At 43.8% G+C, this 21990-nt stretch overlaps 1 protein-coding gene across 2 annotated transcripts in view; it reads right to left on the bottom strand.

Annotated features, from left to right (window-relative positions):
- Positions 1-21990, bottom strand: part of LOC120988734 (solute carrier family 2, facilitated glucose transporter member 9-like) — a 135724-nt gene that overhangs the window by 42971 nt on the left and 70763 nt on the right. For both annotated transcript variants that reach the window (XM_040416381.1, XM_040416382.1), the window contains one exon: positions 9818-10005. In XM_040416381.1, coding sequence (XP_040272315.1) covers positions 9818-10005 — 188 coding nt within the window. The remainder of the gene's footprint in view (positions 1-9817; positions 10006-21990) is intronic.

Genomic DNA, 21990 nt, shown 5'->3' with positions numbered 1-21990 from the left:
TACTAGAGCATCTCAGCTATGTACAGAAAAAGGCCTCCATATTTAAGACCAATTGAAAAAAATGATTTTTAGATAATAATGAGTACAATGCACTAATATAAATTGGCCCCAAAGGTGTACATAGCCTTTAACCACCTCCCGATCGCCTAACGCAGGGATGCGTCCTGCGCGTGGCCGGGTTATTCCTCCTGGACGCATATACGCGTCATCTCGCGAGGCGCGACATGACGCGCATATGCGGCCCGCACATGCGTAGTGCGGGTCGGCAAAAGGCACACAAGGAGTTGGTCACCAGCCTGCCAGCCAATGATCAGCGCTGGCAGGTTGGTGACTTTTAAAATAACGAATCACCAGCCATATAACACATATTTATAAATAAAATCACATTTGGTATATGATATTACTGTAGGGGAAAGCTTGAGATCTAGTGATCACCAGTCAGTGTGGTTTACTATAAGTACAGTGACTGAGTCACACCACACAAAAACAAAAGTTTTAGATTTTAGAAAAACTGACTTTTCTAAAATTAGATTAGTGGTATACGAGTCCCTATCAGATTGGAACAGTTTTATTGGAGTCCAGGAGAAATGGGACTACTTAAAAGAGGCACTATTGAAGGCAACAGAAAATTGCATTAGGCTTGTCAGTAAAAGCAAAAAAGGAAAAGACCACTGTGGTACTCAGCAGAAGTGGCCAAAATCATTAAAAACAAAAAGATAGCATTTAGGAATTATAAAAAAAAACAAAAAACGAGGATGACAGGCTAATTTACAAGATTAGGCAGAGAGAGGCCAAACAAGTTATAAGAGCTTCTAAAGCACAGGCAGAAGAGAAATTAGCTCAGTCAGGGAAAAAAGGCGATAAGGCATTCTTCAGATACATAAATGAAAAAAGGAAACTAAAACAAGGAATTACAAAATTAAAAACAAAAGAAGGTAGGTATATGGAAGAAGATAAAGAACTAGCTGACTGCCTCAATGAATACTTCTGTTCAGTCTTTACGAAGGAAAATGAAGGAAAAGGACCTCAGTTAGGAAAGAAGACTAATGAATCTTTTGATGCATGTGTCTTTACAGAGGAAGAGGTTCTAAGTCAGCTGTCTAAAATCAATACAAATAAGTCACAGGGGCCTGATGGGATACACCCAAAGCTATTAAAAGAGCTCAGCGGTGAACTAGCAAAACCATTAACAGATTTATTTAACCAATCACTGGCAACAGGAGTCGTCCCAGAAGATTGGAAATTAGCAAATGTTGTGCCGATTCACAAGAAAGGTAGTAGGGAGGAATCGGGCAACTATAGGCCAGTAAGCCTGACATCAATAGTGGGGAAATTAATGGAAACCATACTTAAGGAGAGGATTGTGGAACTTCTAAAATCCCATGGATTGAAAGATGAAAAACAGCATGGGTTTACTTCCTGGAGATCATAGTTTGTGGACGCTCACTGCAGTCCTTGGTAGCCATTTGGCGCCGGTGATGTCGTGGAGTGGGCCTGCTGTGTAACCTAAGTATCTCGCACTTATAGTGTAGCACTTGTTATTATTATGCAATTCTGTACTCTATATTGCAGTTAATTGTCGCATTGCATGTTTCTGTCTTTCAATGTTGTTCCCTGCCTTAGCAATGTGCTTCTGCAGTTTGGTATGTGCTGACTGACCCCCTTTTTTGGTTTTTCTTTGCAGTTTGTACTGGAGGTGTGGCTGCCTCCTCAGTCATGCACTCCTAACCACCCTGTCTGCCCTATAGGCTGATTTTAATTAGTGTTAGTACATAGTCAGGCCTGCTCCCCTTCACTCACTGAAGCCATGGCACCGGGAGTGGGATAGTTTGTGGACTCTCACTGCAGTCCTTGGTAGCCATTTGGCGCCGGTGATGTCGTGGAGTGGGCCTGCTGTGTAACCTCACTCCCTGAAGTGTATGGTAGCCGTCATGGCACCTAACAGGTAGAATTTAGCGTAGGAACCTGTCTAACAGAGATCGCCTTGACGCTCGGCAGGCGGGCTCAAATAATTTTGTACAAAACGATTTGCCAAGTATCTCGCACTTATAGGGTAGCACTTGTTATTATTATGCAATTCTGTACTCTATATTGCAGTTAATTGTCGCATTGAATGTTTCTGTCTTTCAGGGAGATCATGTCAAACTAATCTTATTGATTTTTTTGATTGGGTGACTAAAACAATAGATGGCGGAGGTGCAGTAGACATCGCTTATCTAGACTTCAGTAAGGCTTTCGATACTGTCCCACACAGAAGGCTTATCAATAAATTGCAGTCTTTGGGCTTGGACTCCCATATTGTTGAATGGATTAGGCAGTGGCTGAGGGACAGGCAACAGAGGGTTGTAGTCAATGGAGTATATTCAGACCAAGGTCTTGTTACCAGTGGGGTACCTCAGGGATCTGTTCTGGGACCCATATTGTTTAAAATCTTTATCAGCGAAATTGCAGAAGGCCTCGATGGTAAGGTGTGTCTTTTTGCTGATGACACAAAGATTTGTAACAGGGTTGATGTTCCTGGAGGGATACACCAAATGGAAAAGGATTTAGGAAAACTAGAGGAATGGTCAAAAATCTGGCAACTAAAATTTAATGTGGATAAGTGCAAAATAATGCACCTGGGGAGTAAAAACCCAAGAGCAGAATATAGAATCAGTGATACAGTCCTAACCTTAGTATCTGAGGAAAGGGATTTAGGGGTCATTATTTCAGAAGACTTAAAGGTAGGCAGACAATGTCATAGAACAGCAGGAAATGCTAGCAGAATGCTTGGGTGTATAGGGAGAGGCATTACTAGTAGAAAGAGGGAGGTGCTCATGCCGCTCTACAGAGCACTAGTGAGACCTCATTTGGAGTATTGTGCTCAGTACTGGAGACCATATCTCCAGAAGGATATTGATACTTTGGAGAGAGTTCAGAGAAGAGCTACTAAACTGGTACATGGATTGCAGGATAAAAGTTACCAGGAAAGATTAAAGGACCTTAACATGTATAGCTTGGAAGAAAGACGAGACAGAGGGGATATGATAGAAACTTTTAAATACATAAAGGGAATCAACAAGGTAAAAGAGGAGAGAATATTTAAAAGAAGAAAAACTGCTACAAGAGGACATAGTTTTAAATTAGAGGGGCAAAGGTTTAAAAGTAATATCAGGAAGTATTACTTTACTGAGAGAGTAGTGGATGCATGGAATAGCCTTCCTGCAGAAGTGGTAGCGCATATTAATACAGTGAAGGAGTTTAAGCATGCATGGGATAGGCATAAGGCCATCCTTCATATAAGATAGGGCCAGGGGCTATCCATAGTACTCAGTATATTGGGCAGACTAGATGGGCCAAATGGTTCTTATCTGCCGACACATTCTATGTTTCTATGTTTCTAAATGGCTTCTGTGCTCTCTGCTGGGTCCTTTTCGTCGGTTGGTCCCAGCAGAGAGCACAGATCACAGTGAGTACACCAAGCACTAAATATTTAGCCCCAGATCACCCCCCCATCACCCCAATTAACCCCTTGATCACCCCTGTCAATCACTAGTAAAAGGGAAAAAAGTGATCAGTGTAAACTGTCACTTTTTTTTTTTTTTCACCAGTATTGACTGTTAGGTTTAGGTTAGTTTAGGCCCCTTTGGTAGGTAGTTAGCTTCAGTTAGCGCCCAGCCCACCGCACCGCAGTCACTTATTCGCTAATCAGCATTGGTACTTTATAGTATCTGTAAGTGATCAGAACTGATCACAGTCAGATCTATAATAGTATTAGTGTCACCTTAGCTCGCCCTCCACCCAAAACGCAGTGTTTGTCCAATCAGGCCTGATCGGTCGCCCACACGTGCGTTCACCCACGCCCGCCCCGCCGCAGTGACAAAAAATTATTATTTTTTTTATCACTGCACAATCACTACACAAAGGCTGCGGCGATAAAAAAAAATTAGTTTTGATATTTTTTATCAATCGCAGCGGCTTCCTGTATTTCGCTGGCCTCCCATTTGTAAGACAGGCTTGATTTTTTTCTTGGGTAGTCTCAGGGAATACCCCCTAAATTTAGTTGACCAAATGGCAAGGAAGGGGTATTCTTCTGAAGAGGCCTACAGGCTTTTGACACAGTCGGATGAGGAATGGGAACCCTCATCTGACGAATCCAGCAGGTCAGAATACGAACCTGTAGAAAGCAGTGGCAGTCTGACCCAAAGTTCGGACGATGAGGTTGAGGTCCCTGATACCACCAGGCATAGTGGGGCTGGCGCTGTCGGATTAAGTGGTGAGGCATACACCAGCAGCGCAGCCCATCCTGGACCTAGTACCAGCACTGCCGTAGAACATGGGGAAGTGGCGAGCACCAGAAGGGCAGTTGAAGCTGGTACGGTGGCACGTGCAGTAGTATTTGAATTTTTTATTTTTTACCTTCTAGGTGGACCAAGCGATCAACCAGCTGCAGCACTGATGTGCATTCTGACAGAAGCATTGCGCTGCTGTCAGATTACAAAAAAGTCGGTGTATACGGCGCTGCAAGACGAGATTTCTCCTCTGCAGTAAAAAAGATACGTTTGCCGAGGCTTATGAGCTGAGGGGCGGTGTTCATATGCTTTGGCAAACACTTTGTATATAAAAAAATAAAATAAAAAACTCCGGCAATGATTTATTCATCCACATCGATTGATGTGAATGGAGAAATCGGGTTTGCCAGGGCATACGGGCTGAGTGGGTTTGGATGTTGGGCGGAGCTCCTATGTCCTGGCAGACGCCTTTCCCCTCTTTTTTTTTTTGCACATTTTTTGGCAGAGATTTTTTCATCCACATTGATCGATGCGAATGAAGAAATCTGTGCCGTTTATTTTTTCTTTCAGCCCAGAGGCTGAACGGGAAAAAAAAATCTCATTACCCGTATGCTCAATATAAGGAGAATAGCAGAAACTCCTAATGCTGGCCATACATGTAATGATTGCAGAGAACCTCAAATGCCAGGGCAGTACAAACACCCCACAAATGACCCCATTTTGGAAAGAAGACACCCCAAGGTATTCGCTGAGGGGCAAATTGAGTCCATGAAAGATTGAACTTTTTGTCACAAGTTAGCAGAAAGGGAGACTTTGTGAGAGAAAACCCAAAAAAATCAATTTCCGCTAACTTGTGCCAAAAATATATAAACTTCTATGAACTCGCCATGCCCCTCACGGAATACCTTGGGGTGTCTTCTTTCACATGTGGGGTATTTATACTGCCCTGGCATTTTAGGGGCCCTAAAGCGTGAGAAGAAGTCTGGAATCCAAATGCCTAAAAATGCCCTCCTAAAAGGTACTCATTGGAATTTGGGCCCATTTGCGCATCTTGGCTGCAAAAAAGTGTCACTCATGTGGTATCGCTGTACTCAGGAGAAGTAGGGCAATGTGTTTTGGGGTGTATTTTTACATATACCCATACTGTGTGTGAGAAATATCTCTGTAAATTGACAACTTTTTATACAGGATTTCACAGGGCATTTTACAGGGCATTTTAACGCATTTGGATTCCAAACTACTTCTCACGCTTTAGGGCCCCTAAAATGCCAGGGCAGTATAAATACCCCACAAGTGACCCCATTTTGGAAAGAAGACACCCCAAGGTATTCCACTAACTTGTGACAAAAAATAAAATTTTACATGAACTCACCATACCCCTCACGGAATACCTTGGGGCGTCTTCTTTCTAAAATGGGGTCACTTATATAAAAAAATGTAAAAAGTTGTCATTTACAGAGATATTTTTCACACACAGTATGGATGTATGCAAAAATACACCCCAAAACACATTGCCCTACTTCTTCTGAGTATGGCAATACCACATGTGTGACATTTTTTTGCAGCTTAGGTGCGCAAAGGGGCCCAAATTCCAATGAGTACTTTTACGATTTCACAGGGCATTTTTACGCATTTGGATTCCAAACTACTTCTCACGCTTTAGGGCCCCTAAAATGCAAGGGCAGTATAAATACCCCACAAGTGACCCAATTTTAGAAAGAAGACACCCCAAGGTATTCCGTGAGGGTTATGGTGAGCTCATGTAAAATTTTATTTTTTGTCACAAGTTAGTGGAATATGAGACTTTGTAAGAAAAAAATAAAAATTCCATTTCCGATAACTTGTGACAAAAAATAAAAACTTCCATTAACTCACTATGCCCATCAGCGAATACCTTAGGGTGTCTACTTTCCGAAATGGGGTCATTTGTGGGGTGTTTCTACTGTCTGGGCATTGTAGTACCTCAGGAAACATGGCAGGTGCTTAGAAAGTCAAAGTGCGTAAATTAATTTTTTTGCACCATAGTTTGTAAACTCTCATTTTTTTTTTATCAAAGACATGTAGAACAATAAATTTAGAGAAAAAATTATATAGAAATGTAGTTTTATTTGAAAACAGAAAGTGAAAAATGTCATTTTTTTGCAAAAATTTGGGTCATTTTTAATTAATATAAAAAAAAAGTAAAAATGTCAGCTGCAATGAAATACCACCAAATGAAAGCTCTATTAGTGAGAAGAAAAGGAGGTAAAATTCATTTGGGTGGTAAGTTGTATGACCGAGCAATAAACCGTGAAATTAGTGTAGTGCAGAATTGTAAAAAGTGGTCTGGTCATTAAGGGGGTTTAAGCTAGGGGGGCTGAGGTGGTTAAAGGGAACCTGGCATGTGGATATTTGATTATAATCTAACTAATTATATACAATCATTAACTACTAAAAAGTACCTTAGATGTATTCACTTACTGGTGTGACAGATGGTTACCTCATAATATACACACAAAGATGCCGCATGCCGCATGCTAATGAGCTGATTGGAGTGTGGCGTGATGTCATTGAGTCCAGTGTATATTTAATTCAGAGCTATAGCCACTCCCCTGCCCACCTGCTGCTGATTCATATGGAAACAAACTGTCATTCAGCAGCAGGTGGGCGGGGAGAGTCAGGAGCTCATGAATATTCATGACTCATCATTATCAGCTGGAGCTTTTCAATACAAGATGTTGGCAGATTGACTGGGTCAATTAAAGAAAGTGACCCAGAATCAATCACTTATTTATGTTGCCCTTAGTTAGGACACCATAAAACTGGTGACAGGTTCCCTATGATCAACCCATTTAAAACAGTCCTATTGCCTGGTAGGGTGATTGCATTTCATCAATTTGGAGCTAAAAATCATTTTTTCAATTGGTCTTTATTAAAAATATTGAGCCGTTTTGTCACAAAGGGTTAACTGTTTTTCTAACATCTAGTAACCTTTCACACTAGCGTTAGAGAAATCCGACAGGCAGTTCCGTTGCCAGAACTGCCTGCCGGATCCGGAAATCTGCGTGCAAACAGAAACCATTTGTTTCCAAATCCGGATGCGGATGTCACGGCTGTGTCATGGTCTGGTGTAGTGGACCATTACACTTTTGCCGTGCATGCTTGTTGCTGGTGGCAACATGTGATTGTTTTGCATGTTTTAACACTTCCCCTTTAAGTTGTGTGTCCCTTCCCATCCTGGTGTGTTTGGGGTTAAGATGTGTGCTTGGTGGAGCTGCGTGTGGCCTCTGGCTCTTTTATACTGTGTTGTGAGCCTAAAGGTCAGTTGGTTGTTTGCTTGCATATGTGTAAGAGCTCTGCTCCTTTATGGATTTCTATCTTACCTGTGTGAGGGCATCCTAGTTGGACATCGTTTGTCTCCCTTTGTATCCTTTCCCTTCCTCACCTGTTATGTTGTTTGGCGTGGTTCATGTTGGGGTTTAGTTGTTTATGTCATGTCTGGTGTTCCATGTCAGGTCGGTTTGGTGTTGTAATCTGCATGGATGTTTTATATTTTCCCCTGTCTGTTGTTGAACCATAAGCCTGTATGCAGCGCTGCCTGGAGCTTCCATGCATCTGGTGTTCGCACGGAGGTCCGGGTAGATGTTTGGCTCCGTCCTTCCATCTCTGCTGCGGCAGGTAAGTGTTGGTTGTTGCTAGTGTTCTGTTATTGCACTGTGTACTTACCTGCCGTCCAGTTGCTGCATATGGTCTTTTCCCTTCTGTTACTAGGCCTGTGGGAGACTACAATTTATCTGTGTCGTGGATGAATTGGCCGACTCTTATTCCTGACTTCCATATTGCAGGGACCGATAGGGTCAGTAGGGCCCAGGTTCGAGAGTATGAGCCCCCCTACCATCGAGGGCGGCTCATACAGTCAGGAGGTCAGGGATAGGATTAGGGCGGCTGTAGGATGTGACCTGCTCCCTATCCCTGTTTTCGGGCTTAGTAACAGTTCCCATTATACGGTGGGGGGTTTCCCTCACTCCCCACCGTGACAGCGGATACATTTGACAAATGCATTGAAATACCGGATCCGTCTCTCTGGTGTCATCCAGAAAACGGATCCGGTATTTTAATTTTTTTAATTTTTAAGGGTCTATGCATGCGCTGGATCCGTTTTTCCGGAACACTTGGTACCAGATCTGGCATTAATACATTTCAATGGAAAATAATGCCAGATCCGGCATTCTGGCAAGTGTTCCAGAAATTTTGGCTGGAGAAAATACTGCAGCATGCTGCAGTATTTTCTCCGGCCAAATACTGTACAGTGACTGAACTGAAGACATCCTGATGCATACTGAAAGGAATGCTTTCCATTTAGAATGCATTAGGACAAAACTGAAGCGTTTTTTTCCCGGTATTGAGCCCCTAGGACGGAACTCAATACCGGAAAACTTTAACGCTAGTGTGAAAGTACCCTAAGAGGTCATAAACACTAATTTAAGTCACATTCTTATCAGTAAGATAAAGATTGAGCTTTAATGAGTGTTTAGAATATCAGAGAGCAGAGATAAGGAGTCTGTCTGCTCGATGACGGAAAAGAGAGAAAATCCACAGGCTGCTACTAGAGCATCTCAGCTATGTACAGAAAAAGGCCTCCATATTTAAGACCAATTGAAAAAACTGATTTTTTTGTTCATAATGAGTACAATGCACTAATATAAATTGGCCCAAAGATGTACATAACCTTTAAAGAATATCAGTCAGTATGATCAACCCATTTAAAACAGTCCTATTGCCTGGTAGGGTTGATGTTGAGTAAAATGATAGCTTTCTTTTGTTGGGTGAACTAAATCAGAGACGTCTTACTTTTATGCTTATGCAAATTAGCAATTTTGGGCACCAAAGGGCTAGCCAGAGCCCTTGGAGCAATGTTAACACAATGGCCATGTTCTCTATACACTCCCCCTTCCCTGTGACTGACAGGGCTAGACATCTTATCCAGCCCAGTGTTCTAGCACTTGCGCAGTGCCTCAGTAAGTTGACCCTTGCAAACTAGACTAGATGTCTAGCCCTGTCAATCAAAGTCGAGAGAGGAGTGCATAGAGCACAAGGGTGCTCCAAGGGCTCCAGCCACACCCTTGACACTCAAATTTGCTAATTTACATAAATATAAATAGGTAGCTATTGCTGCAGCAGTCCACCCTACAGACAAAAGAAAGGTATCATTTAGCACGGCATAATGAACCGTATCAGGCAATATGCCTGACTTAATAGGGTTGATTATGCTAACAAATGCTTCTTAAATAATTAATAAATGTATTGAAAGGTATATATGTCAGTTTTAGGCACAAATTGCACCAAAATTCTAGTGCATTTTCAATAGTTAATCTGCCCACAATAGATCACAGCTTGACCAATGTGGTCTTCGCACTTGAATTTAGCCATATCAGAAGACCAATTTGAATAGATATCCAGCCAAAATTTGATCAATATAACACCAATTTTTTATTACTTTTGGAGGGCTTTTTTCTTATAATGTTTATTTGTATGTTTACACTGAATATGTAAAGAAATGACTTAACTGCATTGATGCCAGACATCTGAACAGTAACTGTAACGACAATCAGGACGTACAGCTGCCAACGTTGGGATGGATCTCTCACCAGCTCCATTACAGTCATGCTTTTAGATTTCTTGTGCATCTCCTGCACTGTCAAAATTTCATTCATCTCTGATTGATAGTCTCCAGGCCCCCAAATTCTGTGCATAGCTAGAATACCAGGAAAATTGCTTTGAATTAACTTTTTGAGATCATCAAATGAATCAAATATGGGGGGTCTTTCCTGGGCCATCGGAACTTGAAACCAGACTTAACATACAATGCCTCCGACACTGCTGATCTCCTGTCCATGTGATTGACTGGAAGATCCAACCAATCATCATGGCCATTTCACAGGTAAAACACCTGTATTGGCTGTCTACTAGTGCCTCTCTTCAATACACTGGTGCTACTACATGTGCCAAGATGAGCTGCTCTTTTGGACACCAGATGAGGGCAGCTCCATTGTATTTTTCTGTTGCACTGTTGGACTGTACAGAACCCTGAAAAAGCTCCTCTCCTCTAAACAGAAAGGGGTTTACAGCTTTCAGCAGCTCTTTCTGGCTGTTATGTGTAGTAGTTAGTTGCTTAATTTCCTTTAATTTTATGTTATTTTAGGATGATATGTTCCAATGGTTTTAGATTACAATTAGGATAGATGTGGCACTCGTGTCCTATTTAAACTTGACTCTTGATGTTACACACCAGCTAACCTATGGTGTGAACACACCTTTCCACAATTCCTACTAAGCAAAATCTTCTACTCTATGGCAACTAGGCGAGTCTTGTCCTCTGCTATTCCAGGGGACCCGGTACTAGAGAATAGTCTTTATATTATTTGCCAACATATTATACACTATATCTACTTTTTTCCTTATCCTCAGTTTACTAGCATGTCTAAAGTGTTCAATTTAATAGATTTTTTTTTGTTTATTCTTTTTGTTTAATTTTCAATATCATGTTCATTTTATTCCTACGTATAATCATGCCCCTCAAACATTATATAGGAATTACTTACTATGCGTACTCTACCTAATCATGCTCTTACTACATTAGACAGCCTTCTTGATTGTTGACATAATTTCGTGATCACATCATGTTATCCTGCTCCAATGTTACTCACTTGACTGTAAGAGTATATATAGATATTTATATATTTTATTTAATTATTTTCCAATATTTATGTATGTTACTTTCTGTACTCTTGTCATCTAGTGTTTGATAAAGGTCCCAGAGGGACCGAAACATCACATGTACACACTTGAAGTAGGCTTGCATATGAAAACCCAATAAAAATAAGCACAGTATTTTAAACACATCTTAAGGAGTGCCTAAGTATTTTGAATTGTTTAGCTTGCAATGGTTGTTCCAGAACCAATTAATATTGTAACTTGAAGGACCACTGTTACAATGGTGACCACCACTATCCTGTGGGCACAGGTGCTGGCCTTCTCTGTATTCATAGTACCTTTGTCTTCAACACCGCAAGGGTTAACCTTCTCTTGCTGTGTGTTTTAGCTGCTGCCAAGGCTGTTCCCAATTGCTAATCAGCACTCCTATATATATACCTGGCTGTTTCCTTCAGTCCTTGCCTGTGCAATAGGTCTCAACAGATCTTCCTGATCTCTCTAGAACCTGTAAATGAACTTTTTTTTCTATTTGCCTTCCTGAGTACCTGACCTATGCCTGTTTGAATAGGTAGTGACCTGGTGGCTCCCCTGCAGCAAAGGCCAGATCCTGTAATAGGTGCTAATGAGTGAAAAGCAGGGGACCACCAGGATAATGCCTTCAGGACTAGCCCAAAGTCAAACCAGTTGGTTGGCACAGTGGATCCACATCCACTGCCCATAACGCTATTATAAAATTTGCTACATAGAAACCAGATGCTAAAAAAGTACAAACTTCGTAGAAACGCATAATAAAATTTCACACTATTTTATTGAGAATTGCCACAGTTTTGCAATGTGATTTTCAACAAAATGAATTTTAATTAGAGATGAGCGAATTTTGAAAAAAAATTCGATACGCCGGTTCGACTAATTTTTAGGAAAAAATTTGGTTAGATCTGAATATATTCGCGGTGAATCGCGTTAAAAAAGGGCTATTTCCTGGCTGCAGAGAGCTTTGGTAGTGAAATAATACTGTGAGTCCGTATAACATGCAGATGACAGGCGTCGGTCTTAGAATGACTGCACACTTCTCTTATTTGGGCAGTCACAGGGCCAAAACTGACCAAATAACTCAAGTATGAACTTGAAGAAGCGCACTCCTTTTACACCGTCGGCAGCTGATTCCACATAGATCTCTACAGAACCTGTTCTATTAAACGCTTATACAAGTAGAGCCCCACCAGAGTGGAGAGGGTGTCAGTAAGTTTGTGTTGATGTCACTGATTATTTTGCCCATTCTCTTATCGTTAGAACAATAACCCCCAAAAAACGGATCCTGTCTGTGGAAGATCCAAAACAGAGATGACACATGAATGGAATATTTGCATGTCTTCTGTGTTTTGTACCCACTCCTGCTTTTGGCTACCAAATCACAAGCCAATTCTGATGCAAAATAGGGATCATGTCATACAGGTCTTACAGCTGCTACATAGACAGGATCCGTTGTGCTTCTCATTTTTCCTTCCTTCTGACAGATCAGAAGAAGGGTCAAATAAATGATGTCTGCCAGGTAGAGATGTCGCAAACAGAAAATCTTCAGTTCGCGAACGGCGAACGCGAATTTTCGCAAATGTTCGCGAACGGGCGAACCGCCATAGACTTCAATAGGCAGGCGAATTTTAAAACCCACAGGAACTCTTTCTGGCCACAATAGTGATGGAAAAGTTGTTTCAAGGGGACTAACACCTGGACTGTGGCATGCCGGAGGGGGATCCATGCCAAAACTCCCATGGAAAATTACATAGTTGACGCAGAGTCGGGTTTTAATCCATAAAGGGCATAAATCACCTAACATTCCTAAATTGTTTGGAATAACGTGCTTTAAAACATCCAGTGGGTGTATACGATCAGGTATGATGTTGTATCGATCAGGTAGTGTAAGGGTTACGCCCGCTTCATAGTGACAGACCAAACTCCCCGTTTAACGCACCGCAAACAGTCCATTTGCACAACCGCAAACTCCCCATTTGCACAAGGTTGGATACCAAGCTAGCCATGTCCCGTTCCTTGTCCTCACTGATGTCATTGAAGGTCTCTTCCTCCACCCAGCCACGTACAACACCAAGGGTCCCTGAAAGGTGACAACAAGCCCTCTGGGACGCCTGCTGTGGTTGGTCTTCCAACTCCTCAAAGCCACCTTCCTCCTCTGACTCCTCTTCTTCAGACTCCTCTCTCTGCATTGCCGCAGGTCCAGCAATCGACGACGACAAGGCTGCTTCTGGTGGTGATGGTGACCACAACTCTTCCTCTTCATGCTCATCTACGGCCTTATCCAGCACTCTTCGCAGGGCACGCTCCAGAAAAAACACATATGGGATGAGGTCGATGATGTTGCCTTGGGTTTGACTGACCAGGTTTGTCACCTCCGCAAAAGGACGCATGAGCCTACAGCCATTGTGCATGAGCGTTCAGTAACGCGGCCAAAAAATACCCAGCTCCGCAGAGGCTGTCCTCTTTTTTTTTATTAAAAAAAAATCTGTTCTTAACAGTTTAACCGCCTCCGGACCGCTGTACGCACAGACGCGTCCTGGAGGTGGTTGATTCATTCCTCCTGAAAGCGCCGGCGCGTCCTCTCGCGAGACGCGAGATTTCCTGTGAACGCGCGCACACAGGCGCGCGCGCTCACAGGAACGGAAGGTAAGAGAGTTGATCTCCAGCCTGCCAGCGGCGATCGTTCGCTGGCAGGCTGGAGATGTGTTTTTTTTAACCCCTAACAGGTATATTAGACGATGTTTTGATAACAGCGTCTAATATACCTGCTACCTGGTCCTCTGGTGGTCCCCTTTGTTTGGATCGACCACCAGAGGACACAGGTAGCTCAGTAAAGTAGCACCAAGCACCACTACACTACACTACACCCCCCCCCCGTCACTTATTAACCCCTTATTAGCCCCTGATCACCCCATATAGACTCCCTGATCACCCCCCTGTCATTGATTACCCCCCTGTCATTGATCAACCCCCTGTAAAGCTCCATTCAGACGTCCGCATGATTTTTACGGATCCACTGATAGATGGATCGGATCCGCAAAACGCATCCGGACGTCTGAATGAAGCCTTACAGGGGCGTGATCAATGACTGTGGTGATCACCCTATATAGACTCCCTGATCACCCCCCTGTCATTGATCACCCCCCTGTAAAGCTCCATTCAGATGTCCGCATGATTTTTACGGATCCACTGATAGATGGATCGGATCCGCAAAACGCATACGGACGTCTGAATGAAGCCTTACAGGGGCATGATCAATAACTGTGGTGATCACCCCATATAGACTCCCTGATCACCCCCTGTAAAGCTCCATTCAGATGTCCGCATGATTTTTACGGATGCACTGATAGATGGATCGGATCCGCAAAACGCATCCGGACGTCTGAATGAAGCCTTACAGGGGCGTGATCAATGACTGTGGTGATCACCCCATATAGACTCCCTGATCACCCCCCTGTCATTGATTACCCCCCTGTAAAGCTCCATTCAGACGTCCGCATGATTTTTACGGATCCACTGATAGATGGATCGGATCCGCAAAACGCATCCGGACGTCTGAATGAGCCTTACAGGGGCGTGATCAATGACTGTGGTGATCACCCCATATAGACTCCCTGATCACCCCCCTGTCATTGATTACACCCCTGTCATTGATCACCCCCCTGTAAAGCTCCATTCAGATGTCCGCATGATTTTTACGGATGCACTGATAGATGGATCGGATCCGCAAAACGCATACGGACGTCTGAATGAAGCCTTACAGGGGCGTGATTAATGACTGTGGTTATCACCCCATATAGACTCCCTGATCACCCCCTGTCATTGATTACACCCCTGTCATTGATCAACCCCCTGTAAAGCTCCATTCAGATGTCCGCATGATTTTTACGGATGCACTGATAGATGGATCGGATCCGCAAAACGCATCCGGACGTCTGAATGAAGCCTTACAGGGGCGTGATCAATGACTGTGTTGATCACCCCATATAGACTCCCTGATCACCCCCCTGTCATTGATTACCCCCCTGTCATTGATTACCCCCTGTAAAGCTCCATTCAGACGTCCGCATGATTTTTACGGATCCACTGATAGATGGATCGGATCCGCAAAACGCATCCGGACGTCTGAATGAAGCCTTACAGGGGCGTGATCAATGACTGTGGTGATCACCCCATATAGACTCCCTGATCACCCCCCTGTCATTGATTACCCCCCTGTAAAGCTCCATTCAGATGTCCGCATGATTTTTACGGATGCACTGATAGATGGATCGGATCCGCAAAACGCATACGGACGTCTGAATGAAGCCTTACACGGGCGTGATCAATGACTGTGGTTATCACCCCATATAGACTCCCTGATCACCCCCCTGTCATTGATCACCCCCCTGTCATTGATCACCCCCCTGTCATTGATCACCCCCCTGTCATTGATCACCCCTCTGTAAGGCTCCATTCAGACATTTTTTTGGCCCAAGTTAGCGGAATAATTTTTTTTTTTTCTTACAAAGTCTCATATTCCACTAACTTGTGTCAAAAAATAAAATCTCACATGAACTCACCATACCCCTCACGGAATCCAAATGCGTAAAATTTTTTAGACATTTATATTCCAGACTTCTTCTCACGCTTTAGGGCCCCTAGAATGCCAGGGCAGTATAAATACCCCACATGTGACCCCATTTCGGAAAGAAGACACCCCCAGGTATTCCGTGAGGGGCATATTGAGTCCATGAAAGATTGAAATTTTTGTCCCAAGTTAGCGGAACGGGAGACTTTGTGAGAAAAAAATTAAAAATATCAATTTCCGCTAACTTGTGCCAAAAAAAAAAAATTTCTATGAACTCGCCATGCCCCTCATTGAATACCTTGGGGTGTCTTCTTTCCAAAATGGGGTCACATGTGGGGTATTTATACTGCCCTGGCATTCTAGGGGCCCCAAAGTGTGAGAAGAAGTCTGATATCCAAATGTCTAAAAATGCCCTCCTAAAAGGAATTTGGGCACTTTTGCGCATCTAGGCTGCAAAAAAGTGTCACACATCTGGTATCGCCGTACTCAGGAGAAGTTGGGGAATGTGTTTTGGGGTGTCATTTTACATATACCCATGCTGGGTGAGAGAAATATCTTGGTCAAATGCCAACTTTGTATAAAAAAATGGGAAAAGTTGTCTTTTGCCAAGATATTTCTCTCACCCAGCAAGGGTATATGTAAAATGACACTCCAAAACACATTCCCTAACTTCTCCTGAATACGGCGATACCACATGTGTGACACTTTTTTGCAGCCTAGGTGGACAAAGGGGCCCATATTCCAAAGAGCACCTTTAGGATTTCACAGGTCATTTACCTACTTACCACACATTAGGGCCCCTGGAAAATGCCAGGGCAGTATAACTACCCCACAAGTGACCCCATTTTGGAAAGAAGACACCCCAAGGTATTCCGTGAGGGGCATGGCGAGTTCCTAGAATTTTTTATTTTTTGTCACAAGTTAGTGGAAAATGCTGATTTTTTTTTTTCATACAAAGTCTCATATTCCACTAACTTGTGACAAAAAATAAAAACTTCCATGAACTCACTATGCCCATCAGCGAATACCTTGGGGTCTCTTCTTTCCAAAATGGGGTCACTTGTGGGGTAGTTATACTGCCCTGGCATTCTAGGGGCCCAAATGTGTGGTAAGGAGTTTGAAATCAAATTCTGTAAAAAATGACCTGTGAAATCCGAAAGGTGCTCTTTGGAATATGGGCCCCTTTGCCCACCTAGGCTGCAAAAAAGTGTCACACATCTGGTATCTCCGTACTCAGGAGAAGTTGGGGAATGTGTTTTGGGGTGTCATTTTACATATACCCATGCTGGGTGAGAGAAATATCTTGGCAAAAGACAAAGTTGGCATTTGACCAAGATATTTATCTCACCCAGCATGGGTATATGTAAAAAGACACCCCAAAACACATTCCTCAACTTCTCCTGAATACAGAGATACCAGATGTGTGACACTTTTTTGCAGCCTAGGTGGGCAAAGGGGCCCATATTCCAAAGAGCACCTTTCGGATTTCACTGGTCATTTTTTACAGAATTTGATTTCAAACTCCTTACCACACATTTGGGCCCCTAGAATGCCAGGGCAGTATAACTACCCCACAAGTGACCCCATTTTGGAAAGAAGAGACCCCAAGGTATTCGCTGATGGGCATAGTGAGTTCATGGAAGTTTTTATTTTTTGTCACAAGTTAGTGGAATATGAGACTTTGTTTGAAAAAATAATAAAAAAATAAAATCATCATTTTCCACTAACTTGTGACAAAAAATAAAAAATTCTAGAAACTTGCCATGCCCCTCACGGAATACCTTGGAGTGTCTTCTTTCCAAAATGGGGTCACTTGTGGGGTAGTTATACTGCCCTGGCATTCTAGGGGCCCAAATGTGTGGTAAGGAGTTTGAAATCAAATTCTGTAAAAAATGACCTGTGAAATCCGAAAGGTGCTCTTTGGAATATGGGCCCCTTTGCCCACCTAGGCTGCAAAAAAGTGTCACACATCTGGTATCTCCGTACTCAGGAGAAGTTGGGGAATGTGTTTTGGGGTGTCATTTTACATATACCCATGCTGGGTGAGAGAAATATTTTGGCAAAAGACAACTTTTCCCATTTTTTTATACAAAGTTGGCATTTGACCAAGATATTTATCTCACCCAGCATGGGTATATGTAAAAAGACACCCCAAAACACATTCCTCAACTTCTCCTGAATACAGAGATACCAGATGTGTGACACTTTTTTGCAGCCTAGGTGGGCAAAGGGGCCCATATTCCAAAGAGCACCTTTCGGATTTCACTGGTCATTTTTTACAGAATTTGATTTCAAACTCCTTACCACACATTTGGGCCCCTAGAATGCCAGGGCAGTATAACCACCCCACAAGTGACCCCATTTTGGAAAGAAGAGACCCCAAGGTATTTCGTGATGGGCATAGTGAGTTCATAGAAGTTTTTATTTTTTGTCACAAGTTAGTGGAATATGAGACTTTGTAAGAAAAAAAAAAAAAAAAATCATCATTTTCCGCTAACTTGTGACAAAAAATAAAAAGTTCTATGAACTCACTATGCCCATCAGCGAATACCTTAGGGTGTGTACTTTCCGAAATGGGGTCATTTGTGGGGTGTTTGTACTGTCTGGGCATTGTAGAACCTCAGGAAACATGACAGGTGCTCAGAAAGTCAGAGCTGCTTCAAAAAGCGGAAATTCACATTTTTGTACCATAGTTTGTAAATGCTATAACTTTTACCCAAACATTTTTTTTTTATCAAAGACATGTAGAACAATAAATTTAGAGCAAAATTTATATATGGATGTCGTCTTTTTTGCAAAATTTTACAACTGAAAGTGAAAAATGTCATTTTTTTGCAAAAAAATCGTTAAATTTCGATTAATAACAAAAAAAGTAAAAATGTCAGCAGCAATGAAATACCACCAAATGAAAGCTCTATTAGTGAGAAGAAAAGGAGGTAAAATTCATTTGGGTGGTAAGTTGCATGACCGAGCAATAAACGGTGAAAGTAGTGTAGGTCAGAAGTGTAAAAAGTGGCCTGGTCTTTCAGGGTGTTTAAGCACTGGGGGCTGAGGTGGTTAATCTCTGTTTTGTCCCCTATCAGGGGCCGGTGTATGGAATAGATTTTAGGAACCGGGAGATGGAAAAAGATGCTTGGTCGGTCCTCTTACTTCCAATTTGGGGCACTGCGCGTACGCCTTGCAATGTACTGTGCCACCAGATATGAGTGGTGTGTTTAAGTAGTACTATTCCTATCAGTTTAATCCCTGTTACGTCCCCTATCAGGGGCCGGTGTATGTAATAGATTTTAGGAACCGGGAGATGGAAAAAGATGCTTGGTTGGTCCTCCTACTTCCAATTTGGGGCACTGCGCGTGCGCCGTGCAATGTACTGTGCCACCAGATATGAGTGGTGTGTTAAGTAGTACTATTCCTATCAGTTTAATCCCTGTTATGTCCCCTATCAGGGGACGTGTATGGAATAAATTTTAGACAACCGCAAAGAGTTGTCAATAGTTGATACACTCATGACATAAATTTTTATTCCTCTATCAATCTTGGTGTAGTGATGACTCTGCTCGTGCGCACGTTTGGGAGATTGCAGGCGATGGGGGTTTTTCAAAGTCTATGGTCGTGCTGAGGTAGTTCAGTGACAGTTAAGTGACCCAGAAAACAATGATTCTGCAGTGTGGGCCCATTGTTGGCCTAGTAGGCTTTAATGATCACCTTAGATGATCACAAAGAAAAGTTTTTTCTATGCAAAATTATCCAGCCGATCGCTTTTGGTCTGTTCACAATGAAGCAACGACCTTATCATCTGGGGTCTGCCAACATTGCCATTGCCAACACACTCATAGAGGTGGTCGCTTCATTGTGATATGCAAGCCCCTTCACCACAACAAGGTAACGATCACGAAGGGGAATTGACACATGTATGTGCCTTTTTTTTTTTTTGCAGCCACAGTGCAGCACCAGAGGCCAGAAAAATTAGGCATGTACACATGCCTGAAAAACTTGGTATTGTTGCAGCCGCTGCTGCAGCAGCGGCCAGAAAACTTTATGTTTTCCAGGCAGAAAGTGCACTAAAACATTGCGGCTTGAACCCTAGTTAGTGGCAGATAAGTCACGCAAGTCATCCGGCAAGCCTGCACACCCAGTAGTCAAGGGGTTCATCGCTCCTCAGAGTGTCGATATCTGCAGTTAAGGCGAGGTAGTCTGCTACCTGTCGGTCGAGTCGTTCTCTGAGGGTGGACCCCGAAGGGCTGTGACGATGCGTAGGTCTTAAAAAGCTCTGCATGTCCTCCATCAACAACACGTCTGTAAAGCGTCCTGTCCTTGCCGGCGTGGTCGTGGTAGGAGGAGGATTAGTTTCACCTCTTTCCCTGTTAGATTCCCGTTGTGCTGTGACATCACCCTTATACGCTGTGTAAAAATTTATTTTGGAACTGCTGCATCCTTTCCGACTTGCGGTAATTCGGTAACATTTCAGGCACTTTCTGCTTATACCGGGGGTCTAGTAGCATGGCCACCCAATACAGGTCGTTCTCCTTCAGCCTTGAAGACCCCATTTGCACAAGGTTGGATGCCGAGCTACTCATGTCCCGTTCCTCGTCCTCACTGATCTCACTGAAAGTCTGTTCTTCCCCCCAGCCACGTACAACACCACGGGTACCAGATAGGTGACAACGAGCACCCTGGGATGCCTGCTGTGGTTGGTCTTCCTCCTCCTCCTTAAAGCCACTTTCCTCCTCTGACTCCTCTTCCTCACATTTCTCTTCCAGCGTTGCCGCAGGTCCAGCAAGCGATGCTGATAAGGCCGTTTATGGTGGTGATGGTGACCACAACTCTTCCTCTTCCTCTTCACGCTCATCTACGGCCTGATCCAGCACTCTTCGCAGGGCACGTTCCAGGAAGAAAACAAATGGGATGATGTCGCTGATGGTGCCTTCGGTGCGACTGACTAGGTTTGTCACCTCCTCAAAAGGACGCATGAGCCTACAGGCATTGCGCATGAGCGTCCAGTAACGTGGCAAAAAAATTCCCAGCTCCGCAGAGGCTGTCCTAGCACCCCGGTCATACAAATACTCGTTGACGGCTTTTTCTTGTTGGAGCAGGCGGTCGAACATTAGGAGTGTTGAATTCAAACGTGTCGGGCTGTCGCAAATCAAGCGCCTCACTGGCATTTTGTTTCGCCGCTGGATATCTGAAAAGTGCGCCATGGCCGTGTAGGAACGCCTGAAATGGCCACACACCTTCCTGGCCTGCTTGAGGACGTCCTGTAAGCCTGGGTACTTATGCACAAAGCGTTGTACAGTCAAATTCAACACATGTGCCATGCACGGCACATGTGTCAACTTGCCCAAATTTAATGCCGCCAACAAATTGCTTCCGTTGTCACACACCACTTTGCCGATCTCCAGTTGGTGCGGAGTCAGCCACTGATCCACCTGTGCGTTCAGAGCGGACAGGAGTGCTGGTCCGGTGTGACTCTCTGCTTTCAGGCAAGTCAACCCCAAGACGGTGTGACACTGTCGTATCCGGGATGTGGAATAGCCCCTGGGGAGCTGGGGGGGTGCAGTTGATGTGGAGCAAGACGCAGCAGCAGAAGAGGACTCAGCCGAGGAGGTTAGCGAAGAGGATGAAGTAGGAGGAGTAGAGGAGGTGGCAGCAGGCCTGCCTGAAAGTCGTGGCGGTGTCACCAACTGCTGCAACACTGTGCTGCAGAGCCACGCACTACATGCTTGGCAGCCGTCAGCAGGTTTACCCAATGCGCAGTGTAGGTGATATACCTGCCCTGACAGTGCTTTGCAGACTAGGTATCAGTGGTCAGATGGACCCTTGCCCCAACACTGTGTGCCAGACATGCCATGACTTCCTTTTGCACAATCGAGTACAGGTTGGGGATTGCCTTTTGTGCAAATAAATTTTGGCCGGGTACCTTCCACTGCGGTGTCCCAATAGCTACAAATTTTTTAAAGGCCTCCGACTCCACCAGCTTGTATGGTAAAAGCTGGCGGGCTAAGAGTTCAGACAAGCCAGCTGTCAGACGCCGGGCAAGGGGGTCACTTTGTGACATTGGCTTCTTACGCTCAAACATGTCCTTGACAGACACCTGACTGTGGGCAGATGAGCAGGAACTGCTCAAGGCGAGAGACGGAGTGGCGGATGGTTGAGAGGGGGCAAGGAGGACAGCAGTGGTTGACGTGGCTGAAGATGCTGGACCAGGAGGAGGATGGCGGCTTTGAGTTTGTGCGCTGCTTGTACTCATGTGTTGATCCCATAGGCGTTTGTGTTTTGAGATCATATACCTTCGCAAAGCAGTTGTACCTAGGTGGGTGTTGGACTTCCCACGACTCAGTTTCTTTTGGCACAGGTTGCAAATGGCATCGCTGGTGTCAGAGGCAGACACACAAAAAAAATGCCACACTGCTGATCTCTGCAATGATG

Source organism: Bufo bufo, chromosome 2, assembly GCF_905171765.1.
Source record: "Bufo bufo chromosome 2, aBufBuf1.1, whole genome shotgun sequence".
NCBI classification, from domain to species: Eukaryota; Metazoa; Chordata; class Amphibia; order Anura; family Bufonidae; genus Bufo; species Bufo bufo.
Note: the sequence above shows the minus strand (reverse complement) of the source record. Positions and strands in the feature narration are given on the sequence as shown.